We start from the raw sequence: 17,113 nt of genomic DNA on the forward strand, positions 1-17,113 counted from the left end.
ATCCGAATAATTTGCTCAGTCGAATAATTAGTAGTCGGAATAGTAAAGTCGCGCATCGTTATTCAGAAACCATAAAAATATATATTCTTATATTTAAACCTTCGTTTATGTCACAGGGAATTATATTTACCTAGAGATTACAGAGTGAGGTTCTTCAAAAAATAAGTATTAAGGTTTCTTCAAGGTCGGCGACGCGCACGTGACACCCCTAGTGCTGCAGGCGTCCATAGGCTACAGTGAGCCTTTACAATCAGACGGGGTTTTTTTTTGATGGGTGAAAATGGAATGGTAACCCTGCCTGCGCTAACGGGATACGCTGGCGGAGCACCAGTGAAGGGTGATTTATGAGAATGAGAACAGGCCAGTTAATCCACTATGATGAATTCATCAGGAATTAATCATGATAATTTCCAGGGGGAATCGCGAGGTGGTCGACCTGGTTGGGTATATTGCTAGCAATGGGATTTTTAGTCTCCATTATTAACAATCCCTTTCCCCCACAATCAGACGGGTTGTATGCTTGTTTACCACTTTCTTGGTGTAAAACTAGATTTTTTTTTTAATCTTAACAGAAACTGTCTATGCACAGAATGCTTTAAATATGAATTAACCTAAATAATGATACGGAAAACAATAAGGACACAGTTGGTAATGATATTCCAATAAATGTGTGGGAGTTGCGAAGTTGTTTTAGGATTGTTACTTTTAAATATTTAATAAAAACGACAGTGTAGGCGCGTCTTCGAGTAAACCACTTAGAGTTATTGGAAATTCTATTATATTAAGTTATGACAATAACCAGGAAAATCATAGACAAAAAAATTTTCTTTTTTTAAAAAGAGTTTCAAAATCTTTTTTATTTGTGTTCTTTTTTTTCATACGACGTAGAATGACAAACAAGCTGACGGCCCACCTGATGGAAAGTGGTAACCGTCGCCTATATACATAAGCGGTGCCATGGACATAACAGAGTATACTGTTTCGCCCATGATACCCCCATGCGTTGCCATTCCTGAGGACTCAGATGTTATTTCTCTGTACCCTGTAAATTCACGCCATATCCCACCCTTTATACCGAAACACAGCCATGCAAACACAACTGCTTCACGGTAGAAACACGAATGGGACAGAGGTACCCAAGCAATCGACTTTTGTACAAAGTCTCACTCTGGTTTCATTACATTGCCAATTCTGATGCGATTTTAATGATTATTTTTACAATCGACAGCCTTAGTTTCATAACGATTAAAGTTGTTATTTTTCTAAGCAGAACTAAAAACTTCTTGTTGCAAACGGAAGATTTTTTCTTTAACAAAGTAGGCTGAGACATCGTTGTTATCAGCCTTCCAATTTACTTAATTTATCTTATTTTCAATTGAATGTAAATAAGTTATTAGATAAATTAGAAATATCAAAACATATTTAATAGGCGACGTGCTGAAGATGGGTCAAATTAAAAGTACCCGTAACCGGCGAGCGTGTATGTAAAGATTGATGAATGTGGAAAAAGCGAAAGAGGTTTGTTTGAATCGAAGCATTTGGCGTTCCATTGTTTCTGCCTACCCTAATGGGAGACAGGCGTGACAGATACGTATGTATGTATAATATATACATATGTATTCAAAAATTATTATAATAAAAAGTACAGAAAACTATATCGTTTCTAAATGGATGAATTTCATCAAAAAGTTCTGTTATCTGATTACGAATATAGATAAAAATAACTGCAGACGGACTTGTGGGTATCCTCTAGTTATTAATTAAATAGAAAATGGACACATTCCGTCCAAAAATAACTTTAACCCTCAAACAACCATTAACACAATTCGAGTTAACAACCAATGGAGCTATTCCCAGCAAATAAAAGGGAAAAGGGTCACATGGACCTTGTAAAGCAGTAACGACATTAAAAACTAAATTGGAAGTATATATAAACTAGTTAGAACTCGCGTCTTTGTTTAAAAGTTACCAATAGTAACTGTTCACAACAATTACAGTGCAATTTTTAGCTTTTCTGTTATGGAAACTGTAATGACAAACTAGCTGATGATCCAAGACTTTTTATAGTTTTAATTCAATAGTAGCTTTTAACCACGATTTTATCTACGTAACTATTAAGGTATATATATATATAAATATATATGTATATATATATATATATATATATATATATATATATATATATATATATATATATATATATATATATATATATATATATATATATATATATATATATATATATATATATATTTATAGTATGTATATACAAATTTTTTAAATAGCTTTTAATTCCTAGTGTTATACTACTTTTATATGTAATTTATGACTCTGTTCAAAATATCGATTTCGATAGGTCCCTTAAAAAACTTCTGATGTATTATACATGTACTTCATAGTGCAAATTTTTCAAATTTAATAAACTATTCGCATATCTCGTATATCTACTTTTTTAAGTGACTTTACAAGCCTAAGTAAACCAGACAGTTATATACCATATTATATTTTTTTTATTGACTTTTCGAGCTAGAGCTTTCTTATTCATGAGTGTGTTTTTTTTTTGGTAGTTCTGGGTCGCGTAAATTACTCGCTATTGGAGCTCGCGAGCAGCACTGCGCGACCAGCATGCTGTTATTTAACAGCACGCTGGTCGCGTACAATCAGCAACAGTAGTAAGTAAATAATTACAAAACAGTTCTATACCGTTATAAAGTCTACATTCTCGTTATGAAAGCTCTGTTCTATTCAAAAGTTACCTTTGTAGCGTATTGTTTCCACTTCGAATGTTCGTTGGGGAACATTTTTATGAAAAACCGTCGGGTGAGATCTTAGAATATCACGTACCTACTCGTACGACCAGTGTTCAACTTGTCACAGCTTATCAACCGACATTAAAAAGAAAAGGTTTTAAATTAAATGACCGATTTTTTTATATTTATTACCTTATATACCTTATATAGCAAAATATCAGTGTTGCTCTTTTAAGGTTAAAGCCATAAACTGAGTTGTGACCATTTTATGTTACTATGGCACACGCATGAAGGAAGAGAAAGAAAGGAGATTGTTAGTTTATATATTTTGTTTTTTTATTTGTGTTCTTTTTGTTTTGTGCTTTTTTATTTTCATTCTTTTATCTCTTTTATTATGTGTATTTTTTTTCAAGTCGATTTCATACAATTAATCGTAGTAGTAAAACCCTTATGTTATATATATATTTAGTAGTGGATAGTTTTTTTGAATAGATGATAATGGAATGGTATCCCCACCCGCGCTATCGGTATACACCGGCGGGGCACCAGTGAAGAATGATAGGTGAGGATGAAGTAGGTCAGTTAGCCCACCGTAACGAATTCAACAAGACTTGTTCACGATGGTTTCCAGGGGGAACCACGTGGAGTTTGACTTAATAAGGCATATTGCTAGCAATGGGGCTGTCAAACTCCATTGCTAACAATCCCTTTCCCCCCAGTAGTGGATAGTTAAAGGCTGATATGATGATGATGATGATTTTCAAGGATGAAAATGGAATATGAACTTCGAGTACGCTATTGATATACGCTGGGAGAGTACTAGTGAGTGACGATAGGTGAGGATGGAAACACCTCAATTAAATCATCGTGATGAATTCCACGAGAATTAACCATGATGGTTTCCCGACATAAACGCGTAAAGAAACCTGATAGGCTATATTACTTACAATGGCAACAAATGCCTACAGCGTGGGGTTCTTCAAAAAGAGTTATAAGGTTGCTTAAGAGTCGGCAACGTATGTGATATTTTTGGCGTTATGGGCGTCCATAGGCTACGGTACCATTAGGCAGGCCGCATACTTGTTTTTCAGGACAGTTGTGTAAAAAAATTAATTTAATTGGAACCCATTAGACTAACAATACTTCCCCCCCCCCCCAGATGGAAATATAATAGGATAATAATAATAAAGAGAATGTTCCCTACCAATTCAATTTTATCAGCTTGACAAACAGACATACAAGATTGTTCTTAGGTATATATAATAGCAAGATAATCCCGCTACATATTTAATTTAGGAAGTTCTGAATATACATATATATATGTTCCATTAACGTTCCCTTATCTCAGAACCCCATCTCTGACCTGGTTACCCCGGAATCACTGTTGATTTGCACGTAGCGACTATTATCAGAACACTGCATTGTGCGAGATAAGACATATTGAAGACATGTGAAGTTCTAACACCGCTTAAGTAATTTCTTGTTTCGTTGTTTTCATGTTTTGATTCGAGTCAATTGTTTAGAGTAGTGTGAATTAGCTGAAATAATCAGAAATCATGATTTTATACAATTGCCGTATAATTAAACTTATTGCGTAAATAAATAATACAAAAATAAAAAAAAATGATATTGAATTTTATTGTTTTGGCATTTTACAGAAGAATAACTTCTATAAAATGCCAAATTCGGAATCAGTACATCTCCGACGATATGTCTTAATATAAATTCATACACAAAGCTAGATTTTAAATACATAGTTACCGTATATTAAAATTTGTTATTTTAAATAATATAATTAAAAATAAAAACAGACATTGTTGTGTTATTCTTCTGTAAATCAATCTGTAAATGTAATCAATCGCGAGACCCTATCAATGGTAAAAAAAGAATAAACATTAGATGGGCTACCAGTTTTTTTTTTTTTTCATTTTAAATGTAATAAAAAAAACTCATTTTCACATACACAATATTAAAGGATATATTTTAAACATTACATAGATATATACTATATCTGAATAATTCGTTGGTATCCAGCATAACCTGATGCAGAAAATTTAGGCTGAGAGCCAAACCGCAACCGTGTACGGCTTTGCCAAACAACGATAGTTTTCAGAAATGTTTATTAATTCAGCAGTAACTTCACTGAAGCGTACATTTCCTATATTCGCTCATGAGCATCGTGTCGTTTTTTACTGACAGAATGGCGCGAAAAAACAAACCTCTTTAGTTGAGGACAGACTTTGACTTTGCACTTAGTCTATCCGAAAATAAAGTCCGCGAAACCTATTAGTGTATTGAGCTTCGTGTCTATTTTTTACTGACGGAATGGCGCGAAAAATAAATCAGAGGGAGACTTTGTACAAAAGTCGATTGCTTGGGTACCACTGTCCTATTCGTGTTTCTACCGAGAAGCAGTTGTGTTCGGTTTGAAAGGTGGGATATGGCGTGAATTTACTGAGTACAGAGGAATAACACCTGAGTCCTCAGGAATGGCGACGTATGGGGGGTATCATGGGCGAAACAGTATACTCTGTAATGTCCATGGTACTGCTTATGTCTATAGGCGACGGTTATCACTTTCCATCAGGTGGGCCGTCAGCTTGTTTGCCATTCTAAGTTGTATCAAAAAAAATCAATCCTCTTTTCGAGTACTTAGTAGCTCCGCGAAATTGTTTATTTTTGGCTGTTAAATAAAACCACAGTTAAGAACAAATATTATTTCGATATACACAAAAGTTAAAGAAAAAAATAAAATGTTTCACTTTTAAAATTCTTAAAATGAATATTTATTTGACTGAAACTTAAATAATACTTATATTTATTTTCGATACGATGTCTATATGACATATGTTGTTGTACTTCCCCATTACATTATATTTATTTATAATTTATAATAATTTAAATACAATTTCCATTATTTATATTAAATTATTATTCATATTGTTAATATCTTTACTCATATAATGACATTTAATAATTTAATTATATTTTAATGTTTATCAAACACAAGACATGCTGTGGTCGCCTATAAATGTAAGAACAGTTAGATCTAATCTACCAGTGTATTGTATTAAAATGTTTAGCTGTATCTTATGTCAGTAATCCTATAAATAAATAAATAAATATGTAATGGGAAAATATCCAATTTTAGCGAGAAGCGACGAAAAGCGCTGTACGCCCCCTGAAAAAGACATCCGGATGAAGTCAAATTGTCGGAAACGTCAAATCACGGTGAGTTGTTTAATTTCCCATTATATGTGTATTATATTCTACTAATAAAAGTTTTCGTCCTTGTTTAAATTACAGTCTTTGATCTATAATCTTTTGATATGGGGTTCCATATAAAAAAATGTATTTGATGGGTGTTCCTTATCCCTATTCCTTAAATGTTTAGGAAGCCCTGGTCTATCAAACAGTTCTGTATGGTGGAGATGATGAAATAAGAATTGCCACTTATTCTCATTTCCAATACATCGTAAAAGATGACTAGGAAATAGAGAATGCTTGTGTAAAAATAAGGAAAACTGGTAAAGAAACTCATTAACTAGCTACTTCATCGACGTGTAGGTTAGTAGGTTATTAGATGACTCGTGCCAAATTTTGGAATATAAAGTTAATGGGAGATTGTTAGGGACGGGAATAAATGACCCTATTGCTAACAATGGACCATGTCAGGCCGAATTCCACGCGAACTCTCCACTGGAAATTACTATGGTTCTTCACTGGTGAATCAATCAGGATTGTAAATAAATTAAATATCGAAGTACACAAAAAAAATTACAGCCAATCCTACGGTAGTCCTTTGTATCCTATACAGAGATTTGACCTTTAGAATTAAACGTAATGAAGAAACTAGGTACAGAGGAATAACACCTGAGTCCTCAGGAATGGCAACGCATGGGGGGTATCATGGGCGAAACAGTATACTCTGTTATGTCCATGGTACTGCTCGTGTCTATAAGCGACGGTTACCACTTTCCATCAGGTGGGCCGTCAGCTTGTTTGCCATTCTAAGTTGTATAAAAAAAAGACGGTACTTTAAACTTGAATAATTTAATAGAACAGAATAGGCCACCGCTTCCTTACCCGTGGGTGTCGTAAAAACCGACTAAAAGAGAGCGAGGTATGGGCAACAGCGTCCCTTTTAAAACATCTCTAAAGTCTAACTGCGGTTGCAAATTCGCCTGCCAAGTATGGCAACTACTGGCAAAACCCCCCAAGGGGATGGTTTATGTTCAACAGTGGAGAGTTAAAGGCTGATATGACGATTAATGGTGAATTTAAGAATATGGCTGAATATAACTCCTTCCTTAACTTATTTCTGGATAGTAACAAAAAATACTTTGATATCACATGTCGCGTACTCCTGTCAGTAAGCATCGGCCCTATATAATACATAACAGTAACCGTATTGGTTAAGTTTTTGTTTATGTCTGGTTAGTTCCATACACATTGTATTAAATATTTCAAGTTTCCATTTATGTTATGATTTGTACTTAAGTATCTAGAAGAGTTGCAATCGGTCTCGGCATATTTAATTTTTTTTTAATTTATTTACAAAATATTGGTGATTGCCAGTAGCAGATCTTAATTTTTTTTTATACAACTTTGAATGGCAAATAAGCTGACGGCCCACCTGATGGAAAGTGGTAACCGTGGACTATAGACATGAGTAGTACCATGAACATAACAGAGTATACTATTTCGCCAATGATACCCCCCATGCGTTGCCATTCCTGAGGACTCAGATGTTATTCCTCCGTACCCAGTAAATTCACGCCATATCACGCCCATCCTTCAAACCGACAGCCATGCAAACACAGCTGCTTCACGGTTGAAACACGAATAGGACAGAGGTACGCAAGCAATCGACTTTTGTACAAAGTCTCCCTCTGGTATATTAGATTACTTACTTTCAACATATTCGAAAATAGATCAGAGAGATCTGACCGACATGTGCAATATTGAAATGGATGATGACCTTTTTTCCGAGACCAATATCCAAAGAAATCCAATACATAGATATCAAATCGGTACCCATATTACCTACGCCTCGAGCCCAAACAGATGACTTTTGTACAAAGTCACCCTCTGGTTGTTACACTTTTTTTTTACTCAATGCTCCATCTATCTATATATGATCTATATTATTGGTTTACGCTACCAACATAACATTCGGAGGGGGAAAGGGATTGTTAGTAATGGAGATTGAGAAACCCATTGCTAGCAATATACCCAACCAGGTCCACCTCCTCGCGGTTCTCCCTGGAAACTATCATGGTTAATTCCTGATGAATTCATCATGATGGGCTAACTGGCCTGTTTTCATTCTCATCTATCACCCTTCACTGGTGCTCCGCCAGCGTATCCCGTTAGCGCAGGCGGGGTTACCATACCATTTTCACCCATCAAAAAAAAAACATAACATTCGGTCCGTTATAGCATATATATATTATACTACTTACTTGGGAGTAGGTGACAGCCGTCTAGATATATTTTAGACTCCAATAACATGAATGGGCTTTTATATAATGAACATATTGCTTGAATTAGAGTTACCTTTTGTGTAGTGAGAGAATACAGCATTGTGAACAATTTTTATTAGTGTATTTTTAGACTATTTCTAATAACATTATAAATATGAAAAATGTTTTTTTGTTTGTTACCTCTTAAGGCCTTAATGGCTTAACCACCGATCACTATGAAATTTAGTACATATACAGTACGTGTATATAAAATACATTGTTTTTTTTAATGAGTGAAAATGGAATGGTAACCCCGCCTGCACTATCGGTATACACTGAGAGGTACCAGTGATAGATGATAGGTGAGAATGAAGGCAGATCAGTCGACCCATCGTGAAAAATTCGACAAGAATTAACAACGATGGTTTCTAGGGGGAACCGCGTGGAGATCGACCTGATAGGGTATATTACCAGCAATGAAACTGTTAGAACTCATTACTAACAATCCCTTTCACCCCTGGTCGTGTGGTTCCGACATAGAATAGGCCAACGATTCCTTTCCAGTGGTCGTCGTAAGAGGCGACTAAGAGAATTGAATTATCAAGGGATGGACAGCAGTGTCTCTTTTATAACATCACCAAAGCCTAACTGCGATTGCCAACCCGTGTGCCAAGCGTGGCAACTATTGGCAAAACTTTCCAATAAAGGAAGGCCTGTGTTCAGCAGTGGACAGTTGACGACTGATATGATGATGATATATGGCAGGAATGGCAACACATGGGGGTATCATGGGCGAAACAGTATACTCTGTTATGTCCATGATACTGCTCATGTCTATAGGCGACGGTTACCACTTTCCATCAGGTGGGCCGTCAGCTTGTTTGCCATTCTAAGTTGTATAAAAAAAATATATATACAAAATTTCATAGTAACAATATGGGATATAGAAAGACAGCATTACTTTTTATCTTGGTCAGTAGGTATATCCTGCTCACAGGGACGAAGTTGCAGGTAAAAGCTAGTATTTAATATTTGTAAAGGTTTAAAGAAAAATGTATGCAAATTTTTGTAGCAATTATTAAAATAAAATATATTAATAATAAATACCACTGCATATGCTACATAGTTTAGTGACGCCATCTAGTTTATAATATTCGAATGCCCAAATAGGACCTTGTTGTGGCATGTCTCGAAGCCTAAAACACAGACACAGCTGGCTCTTGTAGCCAGAATTAAATCACTCAAAAGTCCTGATTAAGGGGTTTTCAGATAATTACTCTAAGAAATTAATTATTTTGAGCAAAAATAATATATGTGTATTAACAAGAGCTCTCACAGAACAATGAAAACTAAACAACCACTTGGCCCAACTAGGCTTATGCCCAAAAAGTGTTTGCAGATTTTGTCACAACGAGGAAAACACGCCGCAGCACTTAATTTGTGACTGTAGCCCACTCATACATAAACGATATATCTCCTATGAAAAATATACTTTATATCCTGAGAAGATAAAAAAACATCGCCACGAAAAAAAAAAACATCTTAAAATACCTCTCACTGATAGGGATTAACAGAAAACTTTAAAAATGAGGCAAGCACAAAAGATTTTGGAAGGGTCGTAGTGTCACAGATTTTTCTGTCTGAAAAAAACCCCGTCTCTCAATAATAATAACGATAAATATAGTTCCTAAATTAACAATGTACTATAGATACTGGTCTAGTGACAGATATATAAAAAATATGTATTTTTTATATACAGCTTCGTAAGCATATCAATCGTTAACTGTCCACTGCTAAACTTTGGCCTACCGAGGGGAAAGGTATTCTTAGCAATGGAGTTTGACAGCCCCATTGCTAGCAATATGCCCTATTAGGACGACCTCCACGTAGTTCCCCCTGGAAACCATCGTGAACAATTCTTGTTGAATTTGTTACGACGGCCCACCTGATGGAAAGTAGTAACCGTCGCATATAGACATGAACAGTACCATAGACATAACAGCGTATACTGTTTCGCCCATGATACCGTTTTCGTTGCCGAGTTATCTATAGTTATATACATGCAATCCCAAAAAGACAAATTCGAGCAAAGGCTTCAAACTTTATAAAATATTTCTAAAATAAGTGCCAACCTTATCCGCGAACGGAAAAGGGTCTATAAATTACAAAGTACTGATTAATTGCCCAGATATTGTTACGAGGACGATCCATTCATGAAACGTCAAGAAGTGGCACATCGGGAATTGTAACTTGAAAACTGACCTCGCTTGCTTGCAACTGGGATATAGCTTTGTCTTACAAACAACTAGCTATATTTTACGGCTTCGCCTATAGTCACACCATAATGTTAAATGCCAATGACCATACTTAAAAGTTAAGCTATTAAATCCAAAAAGAATTTTTCAAGTCCAAGTGGTAGTTTCAGAGATTATCGCATTCAAACAAATAAAGTCTTCTGCTTTATTATATTAATATATTCATATACTAACTGCTTCCTGCAGAAACCTTCCTGTACAAAGGCGAACTTAACTCTACAAGAGTTTTCTTCCAGCAATACCCAAAATGGACAGGAGCATCAATGTCAGCGGGTAAAGGTGACCTTTATGTTTGCACAGTCGGGGAACTTTTTGGTCGTAGATATTCTAAAGGCGATAAATCGTCTAGTCTGTCCAAACTTTTATGTTTGACAAAACCTTTTTATCTACACCTCGAGTCGCTTGTGGGGCAGGCAGAGAGGACTATGTCTATAGGTGAGGGTTAACGCTTTCCATCAGGCGGGCCGTCAGCGTCTTTGCTATTTTAAATTGCATAAAAACCACTTTATGTTTTGGCCTTTATCCTTATATATTTTTTATACCACTAAGGTGACAAATAAACATACGGCCCACCTGGTGGTAAGCGATTACCGTAGCCTATGAACGCCTGCAATACGCGCGCGTTGCCGACCCTGAGGAAACCTTGTTTAAATTTTTGCCGTTGGCCAATAGTTGTTGAAATGGCCTTTTTCGTAGTCTTTTTTTCTCCTATACTCTCGGGTCCTTCAAACATAACTTGAAAAAGTACTAAGTAAGCTGACATAGTGGGGCTAACAGCTAGATAGAAAGAAAGAGAGAATGAGAGAGAAAGAGACTGAGGGAAAGAATGAGAGTATATGTGTGAGAGAAAGTGAGTGTGTGTGTGTATGTGTGTGAGAGAAAGAGAGAATGAGAGACATTGAGCAGAACAGTCTGTTTTCATATGATCGTATTTATAGAACATGTCGTCTCCCTACAGCAGAATCTTCGCCACGAGCCCCCGCAGATACACCCGCACACCGCACACAGCATCCCCGCCGGCGGTGACGAAGACCCACCGCGACACACAGTCCGCGCGCGATCATGTTTGCGCCCGAGCGCATCCCTACGACCCCGAGTCCACATCCATCGCGACGTCGTCCCCGTCACCCCTTCGTCGTCCCTCGACGGGGGGCGAAGTGCGGTGGCCTAAGCCGAGGTCCGAGCCACTCTGGCGGCCTTGGGCATACGCCGCAGTCCATCAGAAAGAGCTGACGCCTACCGTCGCTCCCCTCTTGCGGGCTTGGAGTACCGTCTGCACTGGCCCCTGCACACGCGTTCGGTGAAGCTGTAAAGGCCAACTGCGGCCAACAGCTAGAAAAAAAACTGTGCTTGCTCAGCATGGTGTGGTCACATGTCGTGCAATTAGAGATGGGCAATCCACCTGGGTGGGTTTAAAGTCTGGTGGGTAAAAACCGGGTGTTTTGGGTTTATTGGGTTTAAACCCCATAAACACCCAAATTTTTGGGTGTTTATGATTTTGTACTTCATCATCGTCATCTCAGCCGCAAGACGTCCACTATACTGGACATAGACAATATTATTATGCAGCCTACAGAATAAAAAACTTTTAATTTGATTTTGAGTTTATTAAGAAAGAGATGAAAGTAAAATGTAAAACTACAGTCAATCACTGTCAGATTCAGAGTTATTACAAGCGATGAATTGTATAGGTTCGATAGGCTCTATTTCGTCTAAACTGTTATGTTCATTTACTTGCTCAATGAAAGCTTCTAAGGTATTTTCTTCATTAAACTGAATGTCCTCGCATTCAGCTTTATGTTTAAGATTCCAGTTATAACAAATGAATGAAATTTTTTCAGTTCTTTCAGTTGTAAGTCGATTTCTTTTGTTATTATGTATGTAGCCTTGGATACTAAAGGAACGCTCAGTGGCTGCCGAAGTACAGGGAGCTGATAGAATACGAATCGCTACTTTGCTTAACTCAGTGGAACCACAAATACCTTTCCACCATATTAGGGGCTCAATGCTATCTAATGAGCTCCATACAAATCCTCTGGCCCAAAAGTTTTCTTTAGCTTTATAACACGCCAAATCTGCCATTACATTTGACAAACTTAAGTGTTGGCTTAAATTGTAGATAAACTCCATACCCTTAAGTTCTTCCTCTTGAGTAAGTTCGACTCCTAGAGTCCTGGGGTCTAGAATATATGCTGCAAAATGTATTGGCCTCATTGCCATATTGCATCTTGAAGATACTGATGTTATAATCTGCTGTTTGCTTTCTTCGCTCAATGTCGAAATCTCATTTAATGCAAAACGTATCTTAGCTTGTACATCTCTAAATGTAATGTATGTGCGATGCAAACGATTCTGGTCGCTCTCTAAGTAAAATATGCTTTCAGTGACTGGTTCCAAAATACTTATACATTCCCCTGTCTTCGTCCAGAAATCATCACTTAGAATTAAATCTTTAATATCTCTTGAAATTACCACATCTTCTCTAACTGTTAATATTTGCAAAGCTATCTTATTTGCTTTCAAACTTTTTAACGAAGTAACATGACTTCCCCATCTTGTAGCACAAGGCAATTTTAGTGTTTGTGTAGAATCTTCACCCTGTCTTGATTTTATCAACAAGGAACTTAATCGTTGACTCCTTTTAACAGTTTTTATTATATTTATGGCTTGCATAATAAACACAGTTACTTCTTGTATCTTTACAATATCTTGGCACAACAAGTTAAGGATATGTGCACAGCAACCGAGAGGAACAACATGTGGATATTTGAGTTTTGTTAATTCGAATGCCTTTTGTATATTTCTAGCGTTATCGCCAATAAGTACAAGAAACTTATTTGCTCCATACACTTTCATTACTTTTTCAACTTCTTGGCTAAGGTATTCACTAGTGTGAGGATTACTTTCTGTATTCAAACTTTTAACGTATGCAGGTTGAGGTTTTGATATAAGAAAGTTTATTATTCCTTCATTTCTTAAATTAGACCAGCCATCGCACTGAAGGTGTAAGTAACTACAAGCATTTAGTTCCTCATTTAACTCAAAACGCATTTCTCTATATATTTTATCTAAGTATTTTGTCGCTAAAGCTTTACGTGAAGGTATTTTAAATTTTGGTTGCAATTTTTCGAAAAATTGTATCCATAAAGGATGTTGCACCATCGATAATGGCGTCCCTGTTACAAATATAGCTCTCGCTAATTCTGTTTTTATATGATCATCGGTGTCTTGAAACTCAGCATTTATTGTAGTGTTAGCAGACGACGAGGGGCTTATAAAAGAATCATTTGTCTCTATCTCTGACAGTCCAGACATTTTGGTTTTGGACGAGCTATCTTTTATAAGTTTCATAGAGTCTTTTAATGTTTCTGGAGATTTTGGACAAGTGATAAGATGTTGAAGCATTTTGGCAGCATTACTGAATTTGTAGACCTTATTACAAAGCTTGCAAGAAACAGACTTGTTTGGTAAAGTACGGTAGTGCTCCCATATGCGTAAATCTTTAGGTCTCCCCATTGAACCTAAAAAAATGAACGATGATTAGTTGGTCTGACGAAAATTCAACAATAGAGTGCCTATTTTTTTACAATGATTATTTCTTGTTATTTACAATAAATTTATTAAAAAAATAATAAAATAAATACAAAAAACCTTTGTAAAATTACATCTCCTCGGAGGATTAAACGCAGACGCTAGTTTATTATCGTATTGTTCTGTATTTTTCTCAGCAACTTCTTTAATTCGATTAGGTACTTACGCATATTATGTTAAAAATAAATATCTAGTACACATCTTAGGCTATCCACCATTATTATCCAATGACGACTCTCAGCTAACTATGCACTATCATCCAAAATAAACGTGTATAGAAAATTTTATCCCAGTCGGTTGAGGATTGAGGATAATTGCATCAACATACGAACATACCTACATACTTTTATTTACATAACGCAAGCTAAATAAAAGCTTGTAATAATACATCTAATTTTAAGTTAAAATTGTTAAGTGATCATGATATAATTGTATCATTCAAAAATCCACTTACCTTTAATTATTTCTTGTTAAGTATAAATATTATTTCAAATCTGCTCCCTTAATATGCACTTTTTTACTGCTTTTCCTACCTAACACGTTACCAGGAAGTCACGTTACCAGAGTCAGAGTAATAGTGAACACGTTTGACAGTGATTGTCGTCGCCTCATATTCAGCGTCGACGAATAGGGGAATCCCCAGTCATAATGTATTGCATGCGTGGCGGTCTTACTTCAAATCCATAAACAAAGAGATAATTACAGAACTCGATACTAGATGGCGCTGTTTTTGTTTGAAGAAAGTTTGCGGGCTAAAATACATAGAATTTCATCAATGACTTCCACAAAGAACAACATTTCTGTTTTTTCTAAGTCCGTATCTCTTCCGTATATTTCATAAGATATAAGCTTGGGCTACATTGTTATGCAACGTGATTTTGTCGCTGTCTTGCTAGCAGGGTTGACAGATATACGATTTAAATCGTACTCATACTATTATTTGTCTATTTTTTAATGTACGATCGTAAAGATTATGATCGTAATTCGCACAAAAACATACGACTTTTTGGTTACCTGGCAACATTTTTATTATGAAACGAACATGCTCACATCATCAGTCACATGCAACAATTTATTGGGGATTTCCCCTTCACATCTGGCAGTCCTGCTTGCTAGAATATAGGTAAGTCAGCCACAGTTACTGACGATCGATATTTAAAGGGTATATATTTCATAAAAATATATTATTAATTTATGATAATATATAAAATGGATATTTGAGAGATATATAAAACAGTTAATAAAAGAAAATATATACTCTTTTTATATAGGTAGGTAATATAATAAACACAAAATACTTAGATCGCGTGTGTTCGAAGCATTTATTCTAATAAATTTAATTTAAAATTGTAGAAAGAAAAAAATGTCTGCCAAGCCGTAGCCGAAGCCGATCTCCAAATATATTTGGCGATAGTGAGACCCAGTGTCCAGATGATTTACCCAGCGTCGTCGCAACAAAGAAAAAAACGAGGATAAAGTAAAAGAAAATTTACTGAAAGAAGAAACAAACTGTTCTAAATGCTTAATTTATGGAGAAGAGGATAAAAGAAATGAGTATTTCGGACTGTTAGTGGCTCAAGAATTTAAATATATACGGCCATGTGTGCGAACGAGGTGTTATGAAGAAATTTTAAAGTATCTACGGGAAGCAAAAGGCCAACATGTTGATCAACTGCAACATGAAAACACTGAAAATTAATTACTTTCATTTTATTATATATAGATTTTTAAAATTTCCTGAAATATTATTAGTTAACGTTTTATTTAATATTGTAGAATTGATCAATACAATTTATAAAAATAATTTATTGGTATTACTTACATATTTTCAAAAAAATACGTAAAAACCTATTTTTTTGGGTGATTATGGGAGTTTATGGGTGTTTATTGGGTTTTTACCAAAGCACCGGGTTTAAACCCGGTGCTTTGCCCATCTGTACGTGCAATAATAAAAAAAAAGGCAGCTTTGCTGTATATTATGTTTCACCCCCTAATTACGTATCTCGTAAACAATTCGTAATAGTCTAAAATAACATGTTATTTGCTATTAATCTTCTTTAGTATGTTTTATATTGCCGAAAAGTGATTTTCGGGCGAATTTCGGTGCAGCCGGAACAGAGGCAGGAAATTAAATTGCAAATTATGAATTAGTAGTTGTTTCCCGCGGTATTGTTCGTGTAAACGAATACATAAAGTACATATTAATTGTATTGATCAGTTATCAAAGCTTAAGTTTACATAAACATTATTTATATTGTTTTTTTTTTGTTGGCCGTGTAATCCCGGCATAGAATAGGCCACCCCTTCCTATCCTGTAGGTGCGTAACCAACTAAGGGATGCCGTGGGAAGGGTAGTAGCGTTCCTCTGAGATGTTTAATCTCTAAAGCTTGACTGCGGTTGCCAATCCACCTGTCAAGTGTGGCATATATATATATATTTTTTTTTTTTTGTATGTAAATTATATATTGACTGCGAGAAAATGCTTTTAGCATTAAATCCGCCATGTATACATACGGTTACGTTGAATGTCCCGCCAGTAAGAACTAACCTACTTCAGCACGCTCCCTTAACTCACGTAGTACGGTTATTAAATAATATTATAAACATCATTGATATATTTAGTAGCAGCCTGCCAAAGATATTGGAAGCGGCTCACAAATATCTAGAGTCGGGTTAAATACATATATATATATATATATATATATATATATATATATATATATATATATATATATATATAAATTAATGCCACTTGTGGTTGTAATTTTATAACTCAAGAACGGGCTCACCTATCCAAACCAAATGTTTAGGCTTTGTTCGGACTATTTAGTAGCTGGTTTATGTGAAGTTTGCACAACATCGGTCGAGCGGTTCTTCATTTATCACATTTTTTGTAACAAATGAATTCAATAAATGGCGGATCATTTTGTTAATGAGGATTTTAAATTGTTTTTTTTTTATTATTATTTTACTTTATACGTAGCGAAGTAC

The 17,113-nt window shown here is 35.6% G+C and overlaps 1 protein-coding gene across 1 annotated transcript; it reads right to left on the reverse strand.

The window, feature by feature from the left end:
• Positions 1 to 11,916: 11,916 nt before the first annotated feature.
• On the reverse strand, positions 11,917 to 15,268 carry LOC128200150 (uncharacterized). Its single transcript, XM_052892561.1, has 2 exons — positions 14,576 to 15,268; positions 11,917 to 14,051 (listed from the first exon to the last, which is right to left on the reverse strand). Exon 2 carries the CDS (start codon positions 14,044 to 14,046, stop codon positions 12,175 to 12,177), a length of 1,872 nt encoding a protein of 623 aa, XP_052748521.1. The 5' UTR covers positions 14,047 to 14,051; positions 14,576 to 15,268; the 3' UTR covers positions 11,917 to 12,174.
• Between the last annotated feature and the right edge of the window lie 1,845 nt (positions 15,269 to 17,113).

The sequence above is a fragment of the Galleria mellonella genome, unplaced genomic scaffold, assembly GCF_026898425.1.
Source record: "Galleria mellonella isolate WM207_F2 unplaced genomic scaffold, CSIRO_AGI_GalMel_v1 utg109, whole genome shotgun sequence".
NCBI classification, from domain to species: domain Eukaryota; kingdom Metazoa; phylum Arthropoda; class Insecta; order Lepidoptera; family Pyralidae; genus Galleria; species Galleria mellonella.

Excerpts from the sequence above, each read along its gene's own strand:
- LOC128200150 (XM_052892561.1), bottom strand. The coding sequence starts at position 14,046 with ATGGGGAGACCTAAAGATTTACGCATATGGGAGCACTACCGTACTTTA.